The sequence below is a fragment of the Colletotrichum karsti genome, assembly GCF_011947395.1.
Source record: "Colletotrichum karsti strain CkLH20 chromosome Unknown Scaffold3, whole genome shotgun sequence".
In the NCBI taxonomy this organism is placed as follows: domain Eukaryota; kingdom Fungi; phylum Ascomycota; class Sordariomycetes; order Glomerellales; family Glomerellaceae; genus Colletotrichum; species Colletotrichum karsti.
The window spans coordinates 617,941-637,939 of NW_024065903.1; the positions used below are offsets into that span (position 1 = coordinate 617,941).

At 55.1% G+C, this 19,999-nt stretch overlaps 6 protein-coding genes across 6 annotated transcripts; 2 read left to right on the forward strand and 4 right to left on the reverse strand.

Annotated features, from left to right (window-relative positions):
- Positions 1–531: 531 nt before the first annotated feature.
- On the reverse strand, positions 532–1,380 carry CkaCkLH20_01270 (uncharacterized protein; the record flags this gene model as incomplete). The annotated part of the gene is made up of 1 exon (XM_038883989.1): positions 532–1,380. One exon carries the CDS (start codon positions 1,378–1,380, stop codon positions 532–534), a length of 849 nt encoding a protein of 282 aa, XP_038750581.1.
- Positions 1,381–2,852: 1,472 nt separating this feature from the next.
- On the reverse strand, positions 2,853–3,894 carry CkaCkLH20_01271 (ribosomal large subunit biogenesis protein; the record flags this gene model as incomplete). Its single annotated transcript, XM_038883990.1, has 2 exons — positions 2,853–3,792; positions 3,848–3,894. 2 exons carry the CDS (start codon positions 3,892–3,894, stop codon positions 2,853–2,855), a joined length of 987 nt encoding a protein of 328 aa, XP_038750582.1.
- A 679-nt stretch (positions 3,895–4,573) lies between these two features.
- CkaCkLH20_01272 (GTP-binding protein TrmE) lies at positions 4,574–6,031 on the forward strand (the record flags this gene model as incomplete). Its single annotated transcript, XM_038883991.1, has 1 exon — positions 4,574–6,031. The coding sequence occupies one exon, from the start codon at positions 4,574–4,576 to the stop codon at positions 6,029–6,031; it is 1,458 nt and encodes a 485-aa protein (XP_038750583.1).
- A 415-nt stretch (positions 6,032–6,446) lies between these two features.
- On the reverse strand, positions 6,447–6,838 carry CkaCkLH20_01273 (uncharacterized protein; the record flags this gene model as incomplete). Its single annotated transcript, XM_038883992.1, has 2 exons — positions 6,447–6,502; positions 6,667–6,838. 2 exons carry the CDS (start codon positions 6,836–6,838, stop codon positions 6,447–6,449), a joined length of 228 nt encoding a protein of 75 aa, XP_038750584.1.
- Positions 6,839–12,129: 5,291 nt separating this feature from the next.
- CkaCkLH20_01274 (uncharacterized protein) lies at positions 12,130–14,711 on the reverse strand (the record flags this gene model as incomplete). Its single annotated transcript, XM_038883993.1, has 3 exons — positions 12,130–12,384; positions 12,435–14,401; positions 14,450–14,711. 3 exons carry the CDS (start codon positions 14,709–14,711, stop codon positions 12,130–12,132), a joined length of 2,484 nt encoding a protein of 827 aa, XP_038750585.1.
- Positions 14,712–15,488: 777 nt separating this feature from the next.
- CkaCkLH20_01275 (hypercellular protein) lies at positions 15,489–19,861 on the forward strand (the record flags this gene model as incomplete). The annotated part of the gene is made up of 2 exons (XM_038883994.1): positions 15,489–15,654; positions 15,708–19,861. The coding sequence occupies 2 exons, from the start codon at positions 15,489–15,491 to the stop codon at positions 19,859–19,861; spliced, it is 4,320 nt and encodes a 1,439-aa protein (XP_038750586.1).
- Between the last annotated feature and the right edge of the window lie 138 nt (positions 19,862–19,999).

A 19,999-nucleotide genomic window follows, 5' to 3' on the forward strand; every position in this document is an offset into this window, starting at 1 on the left:
CGCGTCTCCCGCCGGTCTACTAGTTTTTACGTATTGCACGCGCAAGCGAGTCGTCGCTCCGTCATCCACGACATCTGAATATGCTAGAAGCGAGAAGAGGCTTCAGAGGATGCTGCGATGTTTCTTTACGGAGCCATTTTGGTGACTCCTCTGACAGACGTACGAGTTGACGTTACGTTGCGATGCTTCTTGACGCGGATAATGGAAGCCGGACACGTTCTCTTCGCTTGCATGTTTCGCTCAAGGCGTTGATATTAGTGGTTGTATTGGTTGCGTGCTGTAGCTCTGCTTTTGCACTCTTCGGACGGCATGTCTTCCAGCAACATACATACTCCGTCCTTGCGCATGTGGTCTGCACCGCTGAAAGTTGATGTGCGTCTGCAGAACTTTGCAAATGTCTTCCCGTCTGCCCACGACTCCGCCAAGCAACCCAGACAGACAGGTTCGCACCGCAAACACCCGGTGAGCCCGCCGGTATTCCCAATATGTTCTCTCCTTGCTCCGCGAGTCACACCCCTAACCGCTCTCTCCTTATCTCATGCGAGGACCGCTTGGGAGTCCTGTTCGTCTGGGTCCGCTGGGAAGCCCCGTTGGCCGTCCACCGCCTCCGCCACCACCATAAGGACTGCCTCCGCCCCCGCCTCCACCTCCGCCTGCGCCGCCTCCATCGTACATGCCGCCCGGAGCGAATCTGTCCTCGTAGTCGCCTGAGCCGCCGCCGCCCCTGCCTGGCGGTTGGAAAGGTCCTTGGTTTCCTCCCGACGCGGGGCTCGTCGTTCTCGCACCTCCCCAGAGTCGCTGCTTAAGCCGATCCTGTGCCGAACCTCCTCCTCCAGCCGAGCTGCCAGGCGGTGTGCTCACAGCCTCTCGTCCGTACGCTGCACTCGACTGGTAGCTTCCCGCGCGCTGGCTGGGCAGAGGCCGGGCCTGCACGTCGTCTCGTCCGCTATCGCCGGCCCTCGCGAATGGGCTCAGTCGCGCGGGCTGCTCGCCGCCTCGCATCGGGGGCGGCGCGCCGCGGCCTTGTCGAAGGCTCACGGGGTCCTGCCGCGGCGGCGGCGCGGCGTTGTTGTTATCCCACAGCGAGCTCAGTCCCGTGTTGGGGCCGGCCTGTTGTTGCTGCTGAAGTCCGCCGTATCGAGAGCCGACCTGAGAAGCGGGCTGGGCGTAGACGGGAGCTGCTGGCGGCGGTGCCTTGGGGTCGGGCGGCAGCCATCCGGGGAAGGCGCGGCCCTGCTCGGTGTAGTATGCTCTCAGCACTCTGCAGACGTGAGTGTCGTCCTCGGTGTCGCCGTCATTTTCGCTCTGGAGCAGTCGGCTCTGCAAGCTCGAAATCTGGGAGGTGGTGTTGGTGAGGATCCTCGAGTACCACGATGACATCGTGCCTGTTCCTTGTGCCTGCGAGGATCCTGCGGGGCAAAACTGAGAGCTGCGGTGCTGCGTTCGTCGGACGGGTTGGGGTAGAAAAGCTAAGTCTTCCGATGGCTGAATTACCGCGCTTCGGGTCTCGTTGGGCACAAAGAAAGGGTAATCGCTCGCTGGGTAGTGTATTCGTGGATCGCAAGGGGAAAAAGAGGAAGAGAAATCGGAAGGGCCCGAAGTGTTGTTTCGTGGGCGGCGTAACCGTGGAGAGTTGCTTGAAGTGGTCTGTTTCAAATAAGTCGGCGTTGAATGATAGGGAATGAAGGTCGACCTGGGTTGTCTCCGACACCTTGTGGCTCGGCGGAGTGATGCATGCCAGCGGTGGGGCCCTCCCGCATTGTTCTAAAGGAACTTGCACTAATGGAGGCGCTTGGTTCTTCACCGACGGACCCCGGCGCTAAACCCACCTTGATTCACCTTCGCCCAACAAGACATCAACCATCTTTGAGGCCGTGAGCTTACCTCGAAGGCTTTCGTCCATGTTTTTCATGAACTTTGACCATACTGAATGCTAGTTCCAATACTCTCATGTATTATGTAATTACGTCTTCCTTCGTGACAATGTTGCCCAGACCACCACAATCATCAACTACAGAGCACGATAGACAAACATACGATATCAACTAGATATCAAGCAAGCCCATATTCGCACACAACATATCTGATCAGAAGCAAGGCAATATTCTAGGCTGCTCTTTCTGTTCCCAGTTTCTTGATTTTTGAGTCTTTCAAGGTCTCCCATCATCAAAATGCTGCGTCTTTGGCGTTCATTCCACTCCATTATATTCGACCCAGCCCGTGTAATTCGGACCGTGAACTCAAATAAGTCTCAAGCGGTCTCATCGAACAACTGCATGAGTTCAACCAAAGTCAAACATAAACGATGACTACAACTAAGTCACAACTCGAAGAAATGTTGCATTTAAACGAGGAGACTTTACGTCTGAGCCAAGAGGATTTCATCTGAGCAACGAGAGTTTGCGTCTTATCAAATAATTTAGAGAGGAGTTGAATAAGCTCTCTGAATAGCATGCCATGAAGCCGATTGAAAAATATGAGCAAGGAGTTAACAACAGCAATTTCTTGCTGTAAGCATATGTTACTAAGTTTTCCCCAGTCCAGTATTGCTCTTCCTAGGTGCGAGCATGGCATATGTTTTCAATCTCATAGACTGGTTTCATCATCGACAGAAGAAGGCTCAGCTATACAGCGCTTCGCTTGGGCAACGCTACAAACAGGGACAGAGACGATGAAGGGATGATGCCTCTCGCGCAAAGCTGTAACAATAATTCAGCAGGTAGATATTCGTTCTAATAGTATTTCACAATGCAGTGCTATGCACAATGCCTTCCCGGGATCAACTTTTTCCTTCCGTAGCCAGCCATTAAGGTATTCGCGCCAGACGCCGTTGAAAACGATCCGAGCCTCTATTACCAAGTCAACTCCTCCGCCATCTTGGGTCTCTCCTCCTGCTTCTGCTTGAGCCTCTTCTGGTTCATCTTGACCGCGCGGCCGCGCTTCCGCTTGTCGCCCGCCTTGCGCTTCGCCTCCGCGTCGCTGTCGTCCGAGTCCTCGCTCTCCTCGTCGTCGTCGTTGTCCTCTTCCTCCTCGTCGCTCTCGAGCCAGTCCTCGATGTCCTCGAGCTCCTCGTCGCTCTCGCCAATGTCGGACACGTACTCGATCTCCTTCTCGAGGTCGTCCTCGAACTCGTCCTCCTCCTCCTCGTCCTCCTCCTGATCCGACTCGATGCCCTCGTCCATGTCCTTGTCGCGCTTGCCCTGACCCTCCTTTTCCATGGCGTTGAGAACCTTCTTCCAGATCGACTCGCTGACGTTGAGGGGCTGGTCGCCATACGCGCCGGACCGTAATCTCTCGACGAGCTCGCGCTCGATCGTCCGCTCCAGCTTCGCCGCCGCCTCGGCCTTGCGCTCTCTCGTCTCCTCGCGGCGCCTGATCTTGGGCGCCAGCTTCGGCACGAGCTTCTCGCCCATGCGCTCCTCCTCCGCCGCTATCCTCCGCATGCGGATGTTGACCTGCGTCAGGCGCGTAAGGCGCTGCTTGCACTTGTGGAGGAGGAACTTGGGCCAGTAGATGAGCTTCTCGTCGATCATCTCGAGCGCCTTCTGGTAGTTGTTGGGCAGCTTGATGCGCTCCCATAGCTTCGACGGCATGTGCGCGCGTTCGATCGTCTTCATGTACAGGTACAGGGTGTCCTTGTTGGGGGCGCGACGGATCGTGGCATAGCGGGAGTTGGCCAATGGGCACGACTGGCGGTTGCAGAAGCCGGTGACATTGTACTCGTTTCTGCAGAACGTCTGCTTCTTGTCCGTGGAGAGCTTGAAACTGCAGAACTGCTGGTTGATGATTTGCCTAATGCGACGTTAGCATCAAGGGATAATTAAAATTTCTGGTGGTACCACCGTACCAGATAATCTCGTCGGACGCCATCTTGACGGTTTTGCGGACAAACAAACAAGGCTCGTGGTGTTGGACGCCTTGCCGTTGGTCGAGTACTGAGAGCTCAAGGGAAAAAGAGAGGCGGCGGGGCGCTGGTTTTTCTGCAGAGGCAATCCTCAAAAAATTTCAGGATCGAGCAGGCGCAGGGATTCTTATCGCGATAAGAGCGGAAGCAAACCGGGCCGCTCAACCAATCGTAGTCCGTGCGTTACAGATAGCTTCTATCGCGACTGGATCTCTGAAATCTTTCTTCAGCTCTCTCATTCAGTTCAGGACGTCCAGTATCTCATTTTTCTTATTCAATTATGGGGGCCTTGCAGTGTTTCGATTGATCAGATTTGGTTTCGATTTTCATGTGTTTCCGATTGATTCATGCCTGCTCTCGTCCGATCATCGAGGAGCCTCGGCCGAAACCTCCCCGTTACAGCTGCGAGATGTGTTAGTGGTCGAGGCCGTTTCCCCGGAACGGGGCCGGTGCCGTGGGGTCACTCTCGGCCGGCTCAACGGCTCGTTCCCGCCGGGCCCCGACTCCAGTCACGATTCATCTCATCCGAGCCTGAATTTACCGAAGATACAGTATATGCTTTGTCAACGGCTCAAGGCCGCGCCGGTATTGCAATAATTCGAATTTCCGGACCCGGGTGCACAGAGGCAAATCACCCCTGAAACTCTAACATAACCAGTCTCCTAACACATGCATCAGGTCTACAAAGGATTGTGTCCCACAAGGGTCCTCCCAAAACCCCGATTTGCAGCTGTCAGAACTCTCATAGACAGCCAAGCAGGCGGAGATGCCCAAATCCTAGACTCAAACGCCCTGGTGCTCTACTTCCCCGGCCCCAACACCGTCACCGGAGAAGACGTTCTCGAGCTGCACGTCCACGGCGGCCCCGCCACAGTCAAGGCCGTCCTCTCCGCCATCCCGAAATGTAAATCACAAGGCAAGATCCGCTACGCCGAGCCGGGCGAGTTTACTAAGCGGGCCTTCCTCAACGACAGGCTCGACCTCGCGCAGGTCGAGTCCCTGGGCGATACCCTGTCCGCCGACACGGAGCAGCAGCGGCGCGCGGCGGTGCGCGGCAACTCGGGCGTCCTGGGACGCACGTACGAGGGCTGGCGCGAGCAGCTCCTGCTCGCCCGCGGCGAGATCGAGGCGCTGATCGACTTCTCGGAAGACCAGCACTTCGACGAGTCGCCCGCGGACCTGATGGACAACGTCAGCGCCCTGGTGTCCGACATGCGGGCCAGCGTGCTCCGTCACGAGGCCGCAAGCCAGCGGAGCGAGTTGTTGCGGAACGGCATCCGGATCGCTCTGCTGGGGCCGCCGAATGTGGGGAAGAGCTCGCTGATGAATCTGATCGTGGGGCGCGAGGCGTCGATTGTGTCCATGGAGGCGGGCACGACGCGCGATATTGTGGAGGTGAGCCTCGATATACGCGGGTATCTGTGCTCGTTTGCGGACACGGCTGGCATCAGGACGAAAACTTCCGTGCGGCCCGGGGACGACCCCTTTGAGCCGGCGCTGGGTAAGATCGAGGAGGAGGGCATCCGCCGCGCGAAGCAGAAGGCTGCGGAATCAGACATCATTATCGTCCTGGCGTCGGTCGAGCCTCAGCGCGAGGGTGGCTTCCGGGTGAATTACGACGCGGAGACTTTGAAGCTTGCTTCCGAGGCTCAGGCGTGTCTCGTTGTGGTAAACAAGCGAGATGCGGTAGATGATGCTTCCCTTGCTGAACTCCTCAACCAATTCCGGAACGATATCAAAGCCCAAGTGCCGGATATTAGCAACGTAGACCTCATCACGATATCCTGCCGCGAAGCCCAGGTCAAAGCCACCACTCAGAAAGATCCTGGAGCCATCAACGGTCTTACCGACCAGCTGGTGCAGTCTTTTGCGGGCATGACGTCCCTGCCGTCTGATGAGCAGGATCTGCTGGGCGTCACGGCTAGACAGGCGCAGCTCCTGGAGCAGTGCCGCGGGTACTTGGACGATTTTATGGCAGTCGCGCACCCCGAAGAGGAGGGTGAAGAGGCGGACATTGTGTTGGCTGCGGAGTATCTGCGGTACGCGGCCGACTGTCTTGCCAAGATCACCGGCCGGGTTGAGGCGGGGGACGTCGAAGAAGTTCTCGGTGTGATCTTTGAGAAGTAAGTTACAGGCCGATTTGAGAGTTCTGTTGTCGAATGCGATGATCACTGACAGGAGGCTTGCAGGTTCTGTGTAGGAAAATAATGATTAAGATACTACTCATGCTGGACAATGAAGTCCTCGTATATCTAAATCTATCAGGGAGCGGGGGATGCGAGACGAGCCCTCTTCAACGCCGGAAGCAAGGAAAACAAAACCCAATTCTACCCAAGGCAGTGCAGCGCGATGCTACGCTATGCTATGCAGTCTCCGAAAATATCCAAAAGAGCGATCCGGCGCAAGTAACATTCCATGACCTGAACTCCGACCCAATGCTGTGGTGATGATGAAGGGGGCGCGAAATACAGTCTAGTATCCCAAAGTTGCCGATAGAGAAAGAGAGATAGAAGTCGCCTGCCAGTGCTGTTTATCCTGGCTCTTATGCGCGCTTTGCCCTGTGAGGCCGCGCGATGGTGGTGACATGAAAACTCCGGTCTAATGCGAGTGTTGAGGAGGAGGGCAGCGCAATCAGTTGTGCTACCCCATGGCGATGTTCAAGACATTGGCTGCCGTCCCGAGACAAGGCGTCGGGAGCGGCAGGCTTAGAAGTGAAGAGGGTGCGGGAGGGTAAGACGCTTATTTGTCCTCCTCGTCGTCACCGTCCTTGTTGTATCCGGAACGGCCCTTGTTCTGGGTGTCGTCGTCGTCGTTGCCGTCCTTGTTGTAGCCGGAGCGGCCCCGGTCGTTCTCCTCGTCGTCGCCGTCCTTGTTGTAGCCAGAGCGTCCGTAGACAGCGGTGGTAGGAGTGAAGATGAGAGTGAAGCCGGCCATTGTGAAGGTTGGGAGTATGGGAGTGGTGATGTGGGTGTAAGTGGTTGATAGTGTGGTTTGTAAGTGAGAAAGATGAGAGTCTTGAAGATTGAATGCTTTAAGTGTGAGCTTGTTGTGTGAGTGTGATGATTGTGATGATGATAATAAAATTGATTCCTGAGGGGTCATAGCAATCGTTTATATAGACCTCAAGGCAACTAAATTACTTGAGGACCATGTATGAGGCTCATCGTGTAGGCACGTAGTAAGAGCCAGCCCTACCTTGGAAGATACGCTGGTACCTGGAAATGGACCTCACATCTGAGCCGTCATGCTGAGGCGCGGCCGACCGGTACGGATACCGCACCGCACCGAAGGGGCGGCGTTGGCATTGGCATTGGCATTGGCTTGTCAAACGGGCTTGTGGTTACCGAGAAACTAGAGTGTTGACAGCGAAAGAGGCAGAGAAAGAGACTTGCGATGATGCTGGCTTCGGCACGGCCCCCATGAACGGCCAGGCAGCATTCCTTCCAAAATTGGAGTGTGGAGGGGTGGATGACATGAGCCAAAGGACCGGGGCAGGGGGTCGGAGAACAAGCTTTAGCTCTGTGGCCCTGGTTCTCGGTCGGGGTCGGGCGTGACACGGTTCGCCGGCTTTCCTTGGGACTCTGAGGCGTGTGTGTGTTGCGCAGTCGCGATGTCAGAAGCGCCGTGTAGTACGAAGACATTGCGAATGTGGGTGTGTCGAAGATGTGTCATTGTCATCGCGCATCTGCAGAGTACTCGGATTCTGGGCGTAATGGTGGGTGGGTTTCGCAGGGTCGTCAGGTCGCCTGTGATGTCCCCGGTCATGGTGGATGGGAACGAGATGCGTGCATGCGCCGGGGTGCCGCGGGCCTGGGTGCTGTGCCCGAATACTGGGAAGAAGGACTTCTGGGCAGACGCAGGACTCAGAGAGAAGCCATCATGCTACGACACCGTAATAGGCTGTCTCACCTCTGGCTCATTTCCTTTTCAGGATGTTAGAGGTCAAGGGTGGGCGTGGCTTGTACGCTCCGAACTTTTGGTAACTGACGATGATGGGGGGCAGGGGTACGAGCAGGCACGGGAGATTAGGAACACTTACCAGGACGACGGGTTACACGGATTGGATCGCCAGCTTTTGGTGGAATTGGTGGAAGCGCTAGAAGGGACAGGAAAAGAATGCTGAGCAACGCGAGTAGACGAATGGGAGGTGAAGAGACAGGGAAGTTGTTGATCGTGTAGGGCTGAGTCTTCTTGGGGGAACCCAGGGCACTATGATTTTGGGTGCAGCAAAGTAAGCACCAGCCCGGCCTGCCTCTAAAGATTCCGTACGCCTTTCCTGCCTCAGCAATACGTATCAGGTCGGGCCGGTAAGGCACGCAGTCGAACGTACGCAGCACGCAGTAGCTTACCTTAGCGCAAGAAGAAGAAGAACGGTGAGGCAGAGGCAGGCCTGATCATGTTGCAGCCACAGGCAGCAGTCGTTGAGAGTGTCTCTGTCAGCATCGTCGAGGCTGTGTAGGCTGTAGAGGCTCTTTTGCAACAACCGATGAGGGTCTTCGTGTAGGTGTGTAGGGTGGGCAGCTGACATAACTGCACCAGCCATGTTGACTGGACGAGAGACCGACGCGACTGGGGAGAATCTGTAATTCCCGGTCACCCGCCTGGTGGTGATTCGTTCTCAAGAGTAAGAAGCCACGTCTTTCTTCGAAGTTCCCTCTGCGCTGCGGCACTATCTCGTTGATACTGATCGAAACGTTCCGGCCGCTCTTCGTCCTTGGTCCTCGCTTCGCCGACAAGCGGTAAACCCGCCCGGCGCCCTTGTTCAGTGTTCTTTGTAATAATCCGGCGTGTCTTTCGCCGGTTGATGATCGCCGCTGCAGGTGAGCAAGGCGAGTAGAGTCATCGGTGATGGATACGCACACCATCGTCAGCCCTGCGCGCATGTGACGAGCAGGAAATGGAATTCCCGAAGCCAAATAGCAAAAGGCCGACGTGATATCGGAGACTCCGCGGCGGTTGTCGTCTTCGCCTCCGTGGGGGGCCGCTGTGCGGAGCATCGGCAAGACGGGACCACCTTGGGGGTGCCCGTCCGTTTCTGGATGATGACTTGAGTGAGATGCGTTTGGCCTCAGTTGGAAAGGCATCCATTTTTGCTGTAGTCATCATGTTTCGAGATGCATGAGATTGCCTTCTTCACCAAAACCCCTGCATCAGGATTCGGGCAAGGCCGAAGTCTGAAGTCATCGCGTCCCTCGTCATATTTCAGTCTCAGTCTGAACGAATACCCACGCCGCGATGCGGTCAGGCTACCGTTGTAGAAATACGTATACCGGGCACTCGCGTATCCAAATTTGTCATTTCGATGCTGCTGCTCCGACCGAGAATGGACGAAGGGTATCCGATATGACTCAGCCGATGTGGCACATCCCCTGTTGCTCTGGCAGGCTTTCCGCAGGGCATACCATGCGATGTCATTCGTATCCCTTCTGGAAGCGAAGGGCGCGTGTCGCAGATGCCACCAGACTGCAGTGAAGGAATGGTGATGATGTGAAGTCGGGAGAATTGAAATTGTGTAGGGAAGTCGGGGTCGGGGACGTGAATCCCGGTGGGGTCCCGAAGAGGTAGGTGCTCGGAGCGCTGGAAGCTACGTGCTACAAACTTCCATCCTACACACCAGACCTTCAAATTTCACCTCCAATTTCGTGCCATTGAAAGACGCATCAATTATCTCCGAAAACCTTTCCTAGAAAACGGGATCGAACACAGGAAGATTGGCAGCAATAGTGAGCAACTCACTTTGAGTCCCCAGAAAATGAACACCACGCATTTCTACCATTGCTAAACGCACCATACCTCTCAGCTTACCTCAGATATTCTTCCCTCTTTGTCAACTGAGGGATCTGTATCAACATGACCCTGGGTTTATTTGCGCTATGAAAAAGCATCATCATTTCATCGGTACCAAGCTTAGTGAGAGCTCCAGGTTCTTCTAGAACATAGATCTCTTATCCGCAACTAGCCGAAGCGTCACTCAAGAAACTGTTCAGAGGCCGGTGTCGATACTGATCTCGTGAGGCTCTGTCACAGAGAGATGGAACAGCAAGCTCACATGCCTCACGTAATATCACAATACGCCACAACCGATGCCGTTCTCTCGAGGCGTAGGAGGCACACGTTGTCCTACATCGTAACACCAAACTACGCCGACCACACTCCAACCGAGCCTGATCTGGTATCCCGTTACGCGAGCTCAGCCAGAGCGCCTCTCTTGGCTGAAACCCTTGTAACTATTTTCGCAGTGTTAGGACTCAACACCAGCCTCGTGGGGCTCTAGGCGGCTATGTTCACCACGGCTCTTACTCAGGGCATCACTCTCTCCAGCGCTGCTGGGTTGGTTTCCGCCCCCAAGCCCCCCAAGACCGAGAGCAGAAGGTCAGAGTATCTCGACTGGTCAGCGATACAAAATATACAATCGAGCTGTTCGAGGCTGTGTTTCAAGATCTCATACCGAGACCTCACATCCTCAGCGACAATAATCGCCGTCGGGGAGCCGATCAGGATGAAGGAGGGGGTAACATCCCCCCTTCCTCGGCCCATTACCCCCTCGCCTGATCTTGTTGAGCCGCCCAGCCCTATGACCTGCATGAGAACCACTCTGGTGCTGACACCCAACCCAACTTCTGGAAAGGGAAACAGACTGGCAGGCTCATGCCTCCACGCACAGCCCGCGTGCGCTGCAACCCCCCCTCGTACGACGAACATAAGGCATCTCGTGTAACAACCTCATCCCAAACCAAACAGTTCTTGCGCAGTGAAGTATTAGTAGATAGGGCTGGTGCTGTCATGTATGCAGTCATGGTAAGGCGGCCGCCGGTGCCGATATCCACATGGCTATCCCGTCTCACTCTCGACCCCCAAGAATGAAATGGAGAAGTAACGTAACAATAACTAAGTATGCCATGTAGAAAGAAGAAAAAGCCACTCATCAGTTTGTACCTCCCTCCAGGCTTGAACGACCCCACCCGAGTGTTATCCATTCCTTCAAAGATCCTGTGAAACGAAACACACAGAGTCTTGGCTTTTTGCACAAGGCAGATTTCGCACGCGAGTCTTCGGCCCAGGCTGCCGGATCCTACACGGGTCCCCGCGGGCTCTCCCGCATCACAGAGAACAGCTGAGCTCAGCCCTACGCGGACTTGACTCCGGCCTTGTTCTTGCTTTCCCCCCATGTCTAAGGATTAAAGGATTCACAAACGTTCGAAATGTGATTGGACGACAGAGCCCGGGAAACAGGAAACGTGAACGGCCAGACGTCATTGTCGGCGGGGATTCTGAGGATGGAGCAGTTTGCTGTGAACGAGATGTGGAAGTAGAACAGAGACCATCCCGGGTATGCGAGATCTCGCGGCCATTGTAAGCCTGAGGTGTCCTGACCACGTTGACAATGACAATGATCTTGGCTCACTGCCTACCTTGGGCATGCCGCTTACGCAAACAACCAAATACGTTCGTACGGCGTCTGATCTGGTAAGCATGCGCTTACGAAACAGACACGGTGGTCGCTTACACACCCTTGCACGTCTACAAAATAGCCAAGCTAAGCTCTGGCCGGATGGACTTGCCTGAACGGGGATACCGACGTTGAAGAGGTGCCAAGATCTCTGGGGTCCATTGAACAGGGAAGAGGATATTTCGGCGTACATCTTTTTTGTCCAGAGATGGAGGAAGGAATGTCTTTCATGGGCGTGCTGTTCACATGATGTCGTTGCGAGAGATGATGGGATTCGCTCACGATGCGGGAAAGGGTTGACAGAAACCGGGTTAGGCGACGCTTGTCGCGGTTTCCTAGGAATAGTGACGTTTGTAAATGCATCAGACTCCGCGGCGTCCGCTTAGAGGGCGACGTAGGTCATCATTCTGTCTTGCGTTCGTGGAAGACGTGTACGCGTCCGAATTTCCACGATGACGTTCACTTACGACGCTCACCGCGAGGACAAACTTGTTCAATGCAGTGCAAAAGTGTCTTGACCGAAAGTTGCAACAACGGACGCGCCATCCAAATCACTATTTTCACCGAAACCTAACACTTTTGGCCATCATCGAGGTCAAGATGCACGGACAATTGTGCTTTTGAGGCCAATCAGCCTTATCCATATCTCATTCGAAGGACTTTTTCTTCTTCGTGCAGTTGTGCCAGCTAGTCTATCGCTCATGCTTCGTACATGCGTTCTGCGTCAATGTTCAGAAGGAAACTTTTGTACTGGAAAAAGAAAGGCCAAGCAAGTTTACAGCTCGTCCCTGACGTGACCGCCGCTGCTCGCCTTGCTGGGCTCCTCCATGGCCATGAGCTTGACGACCAGACTCGTCCAGCCGGTGAAGTGCTGGGTGCGCTGGCCCTCACCCGTCTCGGGGTTGTACTGCTCCCAGGCGAAGCCGGTCTCCTCCCAGCTCTTGTAGACGGTGTCGACGAGGTTCTTGCGCAGGCGGGTGAAGAGGTCGGCGGCCTTGGCCTTGTAAGGTCCGTCTTGGGAGGCGATGTTCTACGACTAGTCAGTGATGTGTATATCCCGGGATGCGTGTGGCGAATTACCTTGAGCTGGGAGACGGCCATGTAGTTGATTGGCATCCAGACGGGGCTTCTCCAGTAGTTCTCGGCGGTTCCGTAGAATTCGTCCTGCTTGCTCAGAGACCTGATACCATGCGGGCTGAAGAGATGCTCCTCGTCACCAAGGAGGTCCAGCAGCTTGCCGAGCTTGGGGTCGTCGGCCTCAAGAAGACCGACGAGGAAGGGGAACAGGGAAATGTAGCCCTTGTGGCAGACAAGCTGGTGCTCCTCGAACGCATCAATAGTGGCATCGCAGTAGCAGCCCTCCTTCTCGGACCAGTGCAGGTCATTAAGGTTGCGGCGAATGGCGTTCAGTGTGGTCTTGAATTCATCAACTTCCTCCCGCATGCCCAGAGCGTCGGCGATGTTCATGAGGGACTTGGTCATCAGGCCAACCCATGACATGAGGTCGACGTGGAGTTCGCCGGGGTGAGGAGGTTGAGGCCGCGGGTAGTCGTCAATACCACTGGTCAGAATGTGAGTCTCGGTGCGTCCTCTCCAGCGGTAGGCCTCCTTGTTAGAGAAAGCATCACGGTCGTAAGACTTGATGTCGCCGCGCTGCGTCTTCCGGAACCAATCGTACTGGCGGCGGAGAAGGGGGTAAAGCTTGCGCAGGTACTCCTCGCCGAGCTCGACGTTGTCCAAGTGAGCGGTCTGAAGCGCGGAGGAGGCACCGAGATGCTCCTTCTCAGCGGGCAGGCTGCCATTGGTCTTTCGGAGGCGCTCCATGAAACCCTCGATGATGAGGAAGAGTGTGGGAGGGTTGGCGTAGTGCGGGTATTGGACTTGGAACTCTTCGGGGACCTTGCTTCGGGCCTCGTTACCAAGAATTTGCTCCCGTGCAATCCATCCGTCCTCATCGATCAGGTTGAACCAGCTCTTGACCACCTCAAGAGTCAAGTCAATGTCCCATTCGGCGATGGGAATCAGGTGGAAGCCCTCATCCCAGAGGAATCCGCGGGGGAAGAAAGGACGGGATGGGACAGCGGTGTAGAGCTCGTAAGGTCCCTCCAACGCCTGTTGCTTGCGAGCGCGGGCAGCGGCGGCCTCCTCCCAGAAACCCTCGTTCTCCTCGTCGTACTCAGGGGCGTAGGACCGATCGACGAGGTGCTGGCCGTGGAAATAGCCAATGCCACCGAGCAGGTTGGAGAACATGCTCTTACCGAACTTCTTGTACTTTTCGGCAGTGAAAGGAGCCTTCAGGCTGAAGACGGAGGAAAAGCGCTCGCCGAAGGACTCGCTCACTGTCTTGATCTCGCGAGTAACGTCGGCGCTGGTGAGCTCTGGTCCAGCTGAAACAGACGAGAAGATGACGTCGAACTCGAAAGGCCCCTCGAAGGCCTTCTGGACGACGTGAGTGTTACCTTCACCAGGCTTGTGTGCCAGTTGATAAACCAGGTGCGGCGGGGGCGGGTCGTCGGTGTCGTACTTCTCCTGGACCTCCTTAACGCTCTCCTGGATCATGTTGAACACAACCCCTTTGCCTTGCCACTGGAGCTCCTCCGGGACAGTGACGGAGCGCACAACGGTTCGATCGCCGAGTCTGGTCTTTGCCAAGTCATGGTCGCTGGAGGGGTGCTTGCCCTCCCCCTTGGTGACGACCAACTTGTACTTGCCGAGCTCAGGGGAGCTGCCTTCAAATACAGCATCACCGTCGAGGCCGGTCGGGTCGACAGGGCCAGAGTAGGCGATCTCTGCGTCAGTGCCCTCTTGAGCAATGTAGTAGTGAACCAAGGTCTTTAAGTCAGAAGGAGCACCCTCTCTGGGGACGCCCTTGATCCTGGCCGCCCAACTGCCGCCGTTAGCCCCACCAGGCACTTTGACAAACGAGGTGGTGATGTCAATCTGGTTGCCTTCATCGTGGATGTTCTGGATACCACCCTTTCGTGCATCGTATTCGTCCCAGCCATAGCCATGAAGGCCCTCGTGCTGCTCACAAGTGTATCGGAAACCTGTTACTCCTTAGCTCATGCGCTGTTTAGGTATGTGGCCCACCTCACCGTGTTGAACGTCATTGTAGGTGTCGACACGAGACCACATCAATCCACTCCAAAGAGTCTTGGGAGACCTTGACCGGACACCAAAGTACAAGTTTGGCTTATAAGGACCCCAAAACAGGCTTTGGTTGTTGAGGCGGCCGACCTCGCTGGTCAAAACAGAAGCCGAGCCAGGACCATCTTCTGCTGCAAGGGCCAGCTGTACGCCAAAGATGTTGAGAAGAGAAAGAGAAAGAAAGACGGCCAATTGCGTTATCCGGGCCATTTTTGCGGTGTGTGAGTGATCAATCAGCGCCCATCAGAGCTCTGATTTGAATATCTTACACTCACACAGCTGCTTATTGAAGTTGTGTGAGCGTTTCTGTGGAAGTAAGGCGGAGTGAAGTGAGATGTGGTAAGTGAAGTAGCGAAGTACCTCTGAAAGACCTGAGTGAACACGTTGGAAGACGGAAGCTCGAGCTTTGCTGGGGCTGAGGTGTGGCTTTTGACAGCTTGAGGTGCGTCAACCCCGCGGCCAGCCAATCAGCCCCCTGGACGGTGTCGAGCTTGAGCCAGCTGTCCTGTGGCGTTGATCGTCTTAGCGTCGACTCCGTTATCGACAGCTGCTACAATCCCTGAAACTTCAGCACTGGCGCTGGGGAAGTCTCCCACTAAAAAATTCCCCGGTCGGTTTCCGTCGTGGTACCTACACCGTCATTCATCCAGTTCCGTTCCAGTGGTTGCATGCCGATTCCATCCCGTCCACTTTATCCGTACTTTGGAACTCCTAAACTCGCCCTGCATCCTGCACGAACGACGGCAAGCTTCCTGTTAACCTGCAGCCTTCCTTGCGCTTACTTCCAAAAACGCGCAAACACCAGCCAGCTCGACTTACAGTCGCCGTCGAACGAGGACACCACCCGACGAGCTTCTCCGACCTCCGTTGTACCTGTCGTTGAGGCCAACTCAGTGAAGCGCGAAGACATCGCGACATGGCTGCATAGCTCGCCTGCGCATGCCCCCTTTGAGTTGAAGATGCTGGACTGCAGACAAAAGTGTTAGGATGAGCTTAGACTCGCTGTTGCCCATCGCGCCCGCGAGGGTGAGGGCATTGATTCTGCCCTTGGGCCAGATCAGAAGTGACCGCTTCTCGTCCTTCGTCGAGCGTTTGCGACCCGAACATGTCGTCTCCTTGCGGGATGTCACCCCTGATGGGCGGCCGAATAGAAGTAGGTTAATTTTGCCATACGGCGCAAACATTGTGCTAATTGCTGAGACGTAGATATGTTCTCGCCCTTGGCTTTTCCTCACGGCGCGGTGTTTTACGAACTAGTAACCTACACTCCTCCTCCCTCACACCTCGCCCTCCTACCTTTCGACTTTTACCGCGAACCTCTAGCCATCATCGCGATCGCGGATGGCACCGAGCTGAACCGAGTTGCCTTTAATAAACGCCAATCCAACACTGCGCCGACCATCGCCGAGCAGAACATCCGCACGCTGTACCAGGAGCTGGAGGATCTACGAGATCGTTTCGGCAAAGCGCTGGTCCACCAAGTCTTGATCTTCGACCATGTGCCCTCCAAAGAAAATCCGGTTTCTATGCTCGAGGGCCTCATCGCTATACCACCGCCGGACGAGTGCAAGCGGACGACGATGAAGACCATAATGTGCGACATCACGTCGCAACTCTTGGCAGAAATGACCACCGTGGCCAAGATGTATGAAGCATACTCAACCATCGAATCCCCTGGATCATCCCACGCCATGAAGCATGCCAATGGCGCATCGTGGGACCTCAGTGGTTCTCCCCCGATCAATAAAAGGAACTCACAATTCGCGCCCACCCCGCAAAGATCAAGCTCAACTGGCGGGCTGCAGGACCGACACCTACACCGTATGTCCATGCCGGTTGCGCCGTCGAAATCCAACTCCATGGTGCCGTCCAGCAACTCGACCCCGGCCCGCTCCTCGACTCCCGTCAGAAGCGGCTTGTCAAACCCACCCACCACTTTCGACGACTTAGCTACGAGTATGAGTAGCGGCTCCTCGACTCCTGATCCCACGCCTTCGGTTGGCGATCACTTCAGGTCGGAAAGCTCAGATAAAATCTCAGACCGAGTTTCAGTACAAGGCTTTGGCCCTGGTGGATCAAATGAGCGTTCGAGAGCGAAAGGAAAGGGTAGAGTAGCCATTGTCCTGGCTTCGCTGTACCTGCAGGCTGGACGTTGGACCGATTCACTGAAAGAGGCCGTAGACGGTGCTACCGTGGCAAGGTCCATCAACGACCATATTTGGCACGGCAAGGCGCTGGAACTGATCACACTCAGTCTGGTGCTTCTTGGTTGGGCAAATATCGAGTTCGCGATTCCTACAGTATGCCTGCCACCTCAAGATAAGTCTACAGCAGCAACTCTTGCGGCGTTGGAGGCAGCTACATCAGACCCCAGTCAGCCGAAACATATGAGGAATCTTCAGCTCATATTGCCAGAGCTGCTGGAACGCATTGTGGGACTCTACTCCAGAATATCGGCGGAACACCTTCCTCCTTTACCCCTGGCCGAAACCACGATTCGATTCAGCAAGATTCTCTCGGCTCTGCACCTTGCCGATGGAAGGCTGGGAGAAAAATCACTCGATATGATCATCTTCGGGAAACTACCCCCGAAACCGTTGACGACGTCTCCTCGTTTGTCCATTACGCCGAGCCGGCAACTGATCACCACCCTTCTCTTTCGCGCCTTTCCTTCGTCTGCCTCTGAGCTTCTCACCATTGCAGACAGAGCTTCTATACTGGCTGGCATCGCGTCAGTTTTGGGCCCCCTCGGGCACAATCGTAAGAAAGCTATGGTTACTAGAGAGCTTGTCTCGGTTCTCATCAGTGGCCTGGTCGAAGCACGCACCCGAGGTGCTGCAGAGATGGGCATTCATCCTGCTGCAGGCTTAGTAGCTTTGAATGCTGCCAATGGACACAGTAACAGCGCTGTAGCTCTCGAGCTGGGAGAAGGTGACGTTGAGCAAGGCATCGAGGCTTTTCTTGCTCTTCTATGCAAGTCTTACGGCATCGTAGGCTTCGATATGAAGAGTAAGCCTTCAGATGGCGCCCTGTCCACCGAAGACTCGGACGCTGCTATCATCGATAGAATTCGAGGACAGTCGGCTGCGAGATTCTTCGGGTTTACGAGCGTTAAACTGAATATTCTGCGGGCTTGTATCAACTTTTCCGAGGCTTTGCCCGACTTCAACGGCGTGTTGAAGTTTTCAAGCGACTTGCTTCGAACGGCTGGCTCTGGCGTTGCTCCCGGACCCCGCAAAGAAGACGCATCACCCGTCATTTCCCGCGATGAGCAGATTCGATTGGTGACGAATATCGCCAAAACATCCAACCTATCCAAAAGACTCGGACTGGATCACCTCGCTGCCGAGTACTGGGATGAATTTTTCGTTCGTGGAGTTTCTTTGGAGCCACTCCCTAACAGTAGAATTCCTGTTCCCCACGCAAAGAGTACTCTTCCTGGAGCGGTAACTGCTCGAACGTCTCAGGACGTCAATCCCTTTATTTACAACCCTTTTCTGAAGCAACCCGACAAAGCTTCCATCCACACTTTGGTCACAAACGAGCCAGCCACTTTCAAGGTTACCCTGCAGAACCCCTTCGACATCGAAGTTGATGTGGAGAGCATTCGTCTGGACACCACTGGGGCAGAGTTCGAATCAGATGCAGAAAGTACTGTCATTGGCCCCTACCGAACGCAGATATTGAAGGTCTCCGGAACGCCGAAGAGCGCTGGCGCGCTCAAGGTGACTGGTGCAATCATTCGAGTGCGTGGCTGTCGAGAGAGGCGATTTCCCATCTTCAAGCAACCATGGACACCGGAGACGGAGCTGAAGGCCAAGGCTACTGGTTTGCCAGCCCTCGAAGATAGCATCTCTTCAGCGGCTCTTGCAAGTCGCTCTTTGAAGGTTGAAGAAGTTGGCTTGAACGTTATTCCCCAGCAACCTGTTGTCATTGTCAAGTCCACGACACTACCACAGGCATCCATCATGGTGCTCGAGGGAGAAAGACAGGTCTTCTCCATCACTCTGCAGAATCTTTCGCAGACCACGCCTGCAGACTTCATGCTGTTCTCGTTCCAAGATTCGACTCAAGGACCACTGCAGGCCGGGCTCAACAACCGAGATGCGACGCCCGCAGAGCTTTACGAGTATGAATACATTCTTATGAGGCGCCAAGCTCTGAGGAGGCTGAATAAGAAGGAACCCGAGAGACGCTTCATCGCCCCCGGTGGCACTGCGACGTTCGACTTTGAAATCCTGGGCAAGCCCGGACTGACCAACGCTGCCATTCAAATCGACTACGCTCATCTTGGAGTGCCCCCCGAAGAAGTCACTGAGAAGTTTCATACTCGCCAAGTGTCATTGCAACTGACAGTGACTGTTAACGCCAGCGTCGAGCTCTCAAGATTGGATGTGCTCCCCCTCGCTGGACCTGTGCCTCGGCCACTACTCAGTCTTACCCACCTTGACTCTAAGTCTGATCCCTCGACCCTGGCGGATGAGTATTGTCTCCTGTCCATGGACCTCCGCAATGCCTGGCCCAATAATATGGAGGTGCAGTTGGACGGCGAGGACGGAATAACGATTGAGGAGCATGTTCTTCCTGGTAACACCAGTAGGGTCATTGTTCCTATACGACGGATTTATCTCGACGATCCTCATGCGTCCATCCCAGCCCTGAACCCGTCAAGGCAAAGGCAGTTCGTTGTTAGCACCAGCAAAATCACGCCCGATATGGAGCGTTCCAATCGCGAGGCATTCTGGTTCCGCGAGAAGATTCTCAACACCCTCACCGCTCGATGGAAGACGGTATCGGGCCCGAAGCGAGGCGGCTACATCGATTTGCGCAGTATTAGACTTTCTCCGCGAATGATGGACGCCCTGAGAATCGACGATATCGGTATTGACATTTCCGTCAAGGACTGCAGCACCGACGCGGTCGACCACTCTATATTAGTCGACAACTTCGTGCAGATCAAGATCGGCGTCACCAACCGCTCGTCACGGCCAGTCTACCCCATGTTGCGTTTGATGCCAGCCTTGTGCCATCGACCTCTAAATGTGGCGTTGGATTTCACAAGGAAGTTTGCTTGGAACGGTACTCTGCAGCAAGCCCTTCCACCGTTGCCGGCCAAGTCGAACACCGAAGTGGAAATCGAAGCTATGGCCCTCTGCCGGGGAGAGTTCGAGATAGCCGCATCCGTTGAGGAGTACCAGATCTGGGAGGAACCCAAAGAAGAGAAAGAGAAGGAGGAGACAACGGCGGGTCGGCAACGATCGGATACACAGACAATGATGAATGCGCTACTCGGTGCGAAGGAGCGGCGCATTTGGCACTCGCGACAACCCTGCGTCATCAAGGTGTTAGATCACGACTAGCACCATGGGGCAGCCATCTTGTGCCTGACGAAGTGTACGATGGACGTAGACAAACGCATCACAGCAGATTTGGAGCAGCCACTTTTTACGTAGATAATACACCGTCACTAGACGAGTCTAGAACACGTTGGTTGCGAG